General features: G+C 51.0%; 1 protein-coding gene across 1 annotated transcript in view; it reads left to right on the top strand.

The window, feature by feature from the left end:
• LOC311373570 (laminin subunit beta-1-like) overlaps positions 1-5,000 on the top strand; it is a gene marked incomplete at both ends in the record, with an annotated part of 9,984 nt that overhangs the window by 727 nt on the left and 4,257 nt on the right. Inside the window, 4 exons of the mRNA XM_084490306.1 lie at positions 1,048-1,236; positions 2,358-2,421; positions 3,234-3,436; positions 4,500-4,620. Of these exons, the coding sequence (XP_084346432.1) occupies positions 1,048-1,236; positions 2,358-2,421; positions 3,234-3,436; positions 4,500-4,620 (577 nt within the window). The remainder of the gene's footprint in view (positions 1-1,047; positions 1,237-2,357; positions 2,422-3,233; positions 3,437-4,499; positions 4,621-5,000) is intronic.

The following is a 5,000-nucleotide window of genomic DNA, read 5'->3' as shown; positions in this document are numbered from 1 at the left end:
TTTAGACTGAAGAGTGTCCAGAACTGCGCTGAATAAGCAGGTGCAGGGAAATTATTCTGTGCACTTGAATGTCACTGACTCAAGGTATAACTATGATTAGGTGTACTTTCTCGGCCGACAGCCCTGGTGTGAACCTGTGAACCTGGTGTCGCTGATAGTTAACGCCAAATCCGTCAGATTGTACATAATTGCCCGTTATGCGCTGTGAGTGTTGAGGAAAGTGGAGAAAAGTTGCTCACGTTAAGGGCTGACATAAAGACACGCCCCTCTCTGCCCCTCACCCCCTGTTGGCCACGCCCCCCCCCCCCCCCTCCTGGCCCGTAACCACACCCCCTCTGACGGTGACTCCGCCCCCCCCCCCGTCCCAAGACATCCCAGCCGGCGGCCATGACGTACAAAAGTTGTTCACATTAGGGGCTGACAATTCATTAAGACAGCTTCTCAATTCGCGTTCTCGTCTGTACTCGTGTACTCGTGTACTTGTGTACTTGCGTTCTCGTGAAACGTCGTCAGTCGTAGCCCGAGTACTGTTCCAATTCAAAGTACGCATCAAGTCAAGTGCAGTCGTAAAACCGTGTGTGTTCCCGATGCGTTCTTAAACCGGCCGTTCCACCGAGGACGCGTCGGAGGTGACTCGTGTGGACCGTTAAATATCCCAGGATGCATTTTCGCATTCCCACGCTTTAAAATATTAGTGTGTAAGCTATAATAATAGGCTATGTATATAGGAACATTTTACATATGTAACAAAAATGTAGGCCTATTCATTCAAAAATATTGACATACTATTCTAAAATGAAAGAGGCTTTAGTAGGGTTTAGTTTTATATCATTCGTTATCGTACTCGCGTAACCTCGGAAGTCCGGACTTGGAAGTCCGGACTTGCCAAGTTACGCACTTCCAAGTCCGCGAGTCCGTAGTTTGCGTACTCGGCGTTGAGAAACGGCCGAAGACACGCCCCTCTCTGCCCCTCACCCCCCTGTTGGCCCCTCCCCCCACTGACCCGTGACCACACCCCCCTCTGACGGTGACTCCGCCCCCCCCCAGACGTTCCGGCCGGCGGCCATGCTGATCGAGCGCTCGGCGGACTTCGGGCGGACCTGGCGGCCCTACCGCTACTTCGCCTACAACTGCACCAAGACGTTCCCCGCCGTGCCGGCCAGCGGGCTGCTGCGGATCAACGACGTGGTCTGCGAGGAACGCTACTCCGACATCGAGCCGTCCACGGAGGGAGAGGTCAGGGGTCACGCTGCGGGGGTCAGGGGACACCCCCGACCCCCCCCCCCACCCCCACCACCCCCGTAGTGTCTGGGCCGGGGGGGGGGGGGGGTTTAGTCGAGGGGATGACTTTTATTTTAACTCTGTCGTTACTTTTGATCCACTTCATTATGAGCTTCTTTATTATGTTTATGTTATGTTTATAAAACGGGGTGGCTTGAATCAAGCGATCTGATTGGTTCCCAACTGTTGTATATTGACCGTATACACACAGCTATGACGCCCGTTCAGTTTGCAGAGTTCAGTATCACTCCGCGCCTAACTCGAACTGTTGTTTATTTATATATAAAAGCAATAGCATAGTTCACTGAAGCCTAAAAAACATGTTGATTGCTGGAGAGGGTGGAAATGTTGTAAAGCAATAGGCACACGGTGAGTGAACTCCATAGTAGGCTAAATTGCCGGCGAACCGAGCGACCGTCTCTAGCCTTCTCTCTGAAGGACGCTACAGTGTGTTGCATAGCAACCGCCGCACACTTTGCAGACAGTCAGGAGGGACTACTTTTTTGTATTTGTTAAAAAAAAAATGCTTTTCCGACTTTCTCGCTTTTTCAAAATTTAGAGTGTCTATGACTTTCATTTAGCCGTACTTACGTAACCGTTTTATAAAAGCAATAGATCACTTCAGTCAGTGAAATGTTCTCATTATACCACAGTTAAGGGCCATTGTCCCTTTATATATATATATATATATATTTGTTTTTATTAATTGTATTGTTACTTTTTCATTAACTGTATTAATTTAACATTTAGGGCATTCATTTTTTATTAACTGTATTGTTACTTTTTTTATTAACTATTATACATTTTTTATTAACTGCATTACACATTTTCCATTAACTGTACTGTTTACGTTTCGACAACTGAAGGAATCCCAGACGTGAACTCTGTGTTTCAGAGCAGTGAAGGAACAGTCATTAACGGCAGGATGTGAGGTGGAGGTGATTATAGTCGAGGTGTAAATCCACCACCAGCCCCACCGCTACCAGCGGGGGGGGGGGGGGGGCAGCTCACAAACGCTCTCTGGAGGTGCAGCCTCAGAGCTAAACGTCCTCTGACGACGTTGTTCCCCTCTGCAGGTGATCTACAAAGTGCTGGACCCCGCCATCCACGTCCAGGACCCCTACAGCCTGGAGATCCAAGGTGGGCAGAAAACACAACGGTTTACATTTTCCCTCTTTCCTCGTCGTCTGTCTTTTATTGTCGACCTCCAAGACGGCTCTCTGAAGTGATTCCTCTCCGTTGCGGAGGAGCGTTCACTGGCCGGCGTGATGGAAGGGTTGAAGTGTTTGATGTTGAGGTCTGGCGTACCGTGCATCCAGCTGCTGCCAAGCATGTGACTTGTGATGACCTTTGACTAGTGGTGGATTCCATGATTCGTTTGAATGAATCAGTTTGCGTCGGTCAGTTCGCCAAGAAGAGTCGTTCATTCGTTTGTTCGTTCGTTCGCATTTCCGGTAGCGGTGAATCATGATTCTCAGTCACCGAGTCGGTCAGACTCGGCTCCTCCCTCGTTCTCGTTCTCAAATGAATCACGATCGTGCAATGGTGCAAACGGTCATCAATCAACACAACATTAACTAAGTTCCTTTCAGCTGAGGAGCGCTTCATGGTCAGAATCAGGATGTTGTTGCCCGGCTGACTCTCGTTGACGTCTCAGTCCTCGAGTCTTCACCGCTAAACACAGTCAGTGAACGAACGGCGACTCGCGAGTCAGCGACTAGTGGGCGGAGCTGGGAGTCGAGTCTGGGAGAACGAACGAGACGAACGACGACGAACGAGAGTGGCGAATCAGGTCGGTTCGTTCGTTTTAAAGAGTCGTTCGTTCGAACTGATTCATTCGCGAACGAGCCACCACTACCTTTGACTCATCACCTAACCCCACTCTGCCTGTCCTCTCAGAGCTGCTGTGTGTCTCCATCACCTAACCCCCCCCCCCCCTCTCCCCCTCCCAGAGCTCCTGAGGATCACCAACCTGCGGATCAACCTGACCAAGCTGCACACGCTGGGGGACAACCTGCTGGACCGCCGGCCCGACGTGCTGCAGAAGTACTACTACGCCCTGTACGAGCTGGTGGTCCGCGGCAGCTGCTTCTGCTACGGACACGCCTCAGAGTGCGCCCCCGTCCCGGGCGTGGACACCAGGGAGAACGGCATGGTGAGAGAGGCACTGTCTCACCCCCTACCTGCTCCTGAATGACCTGTCTCTGTACTGTCTCACCCCCTACCTGCTCCTTAATGACCTGTCTCTGTACTGTCTAACCCCTACCTGCTCCTTAATGACCTGTCTCTGTACTGTCTAACCCCTACCTGCTCCTTAATGACCTGTCTCTGTACTGTCTCACCCCCACCTGCTCCTTAATGACCTGTCTCTGTACTGTCTAACCCCTACCTGCTCCTTAATGACCTGTCTAACCCCTACCTGCTCCTTAATGACCTGTCTCTGTACTGTCTAACCCCTACCTGCTCCTTAATGACCTGTCTCTGTACTGTCTAACCCCTACCTGCTCCTTAATGACCTGTCTCTGTACTGTCTAACCCCTACCTGCTCCTTAATGACCTGTCTCTGTACTGTCTAACCCCTACCTGCTCCTTAATGACCTGTCTCTGTACTGTCTAACCCCTACCTGCTCCTTAATGACCTGTCTCTGTACTGTCTAACCCCTACCTGCTCCTCAATGACCTGTCTCTGTACTGTCTAACCCCTACCTGCTCCTTAATGACCTGTCTCTGTACTGTCTAACCCCTACCTGCTCCTTAATGACCTGTCTCTGTACTGTCTAACCCCTACCTGCTCCTTAATGACCTGTCTCTGTACTGTCTAACCCCTACCTGCTCCTTAATGACCTGTCTCTGTACTGTCTAACCCCTACCTGCTCCTTAATGACCTGTCTCTGTACTGTCTAACCCCTACCTGCTCCTTAATGACCTGTCTCTGTACTGTCTAACCCCTACCTGCTCCTTAATGACCTGTCTCTGTACTGTCTAACCCCTACCTGCTCCTTAATGACCTGTCTCTGTACTGTCTAACCCCTACCTGCTCCTTAATGACCTGTCTCTGTACTGTCTAACCCCTACCTGCTCCTTAATGACCTGTCTCTGTACTGTCTAACCCCTACCTGCTCCTCAGTGACCTGTAGCGGTGCACTCAGAAGTGTTATGAGGTACTTCTGGGTGATGGTGGGTTAATGCTGTCTCTGTGGTGTGCTGTGATTGGTCAGATCCACGGCCGCTGCGTCTGCAAACACAACACGGAGGGTCTGAACTGCGAACGGTGCCGACACTTCCACAAGGACCTCCCCTGGAGCCCCGCCGAACCGCAGAACCCACACACCTGCAGAGGTACACACTCAGACACACACACGCACACACACACGCACACAAACACACAAACACACAAACACACACATGCATACCATGCATTCCGGCAGGGATTCCTTTAACGTCCCCACAGACATGCAGACAGGGGAACATGCATACCTACATGTGTACACACACACACATTAGGCCTAAGTACACACACTGACAGCTGTGTGCCACAGTTCAACAGTAGTGATCGAGGGGAGAGGAGCCCCAGGAACGTGTGGCCGCTAGTTATCCACCGCTATGCTACGCTACGCTATGCTACGCTACGCTACGACAGATGTCAGCAGCACTAAACGGGAAGCACAGCGGTTAGAAAGCAGGAGATTAGTGATTACAGTTGAGAATGTTAATCGGGC

Source organism: Micromesistius poutassou (assembly GCF_964030765.1).
Source record: "Micromesistius poutassou genome assembly, contig: SCAFFOLD_1593, whole genome shotgun sequence".
Lineage (NCBI taxonomy): Eukaryota > Metazoa > Chordata > Actinopteri > Gadiformes > Gadidae > Micromesistius > Micromesistius poutassou.
This window is presented reverse-complemented; position numbering and strand designations above follow the sequence as displayed.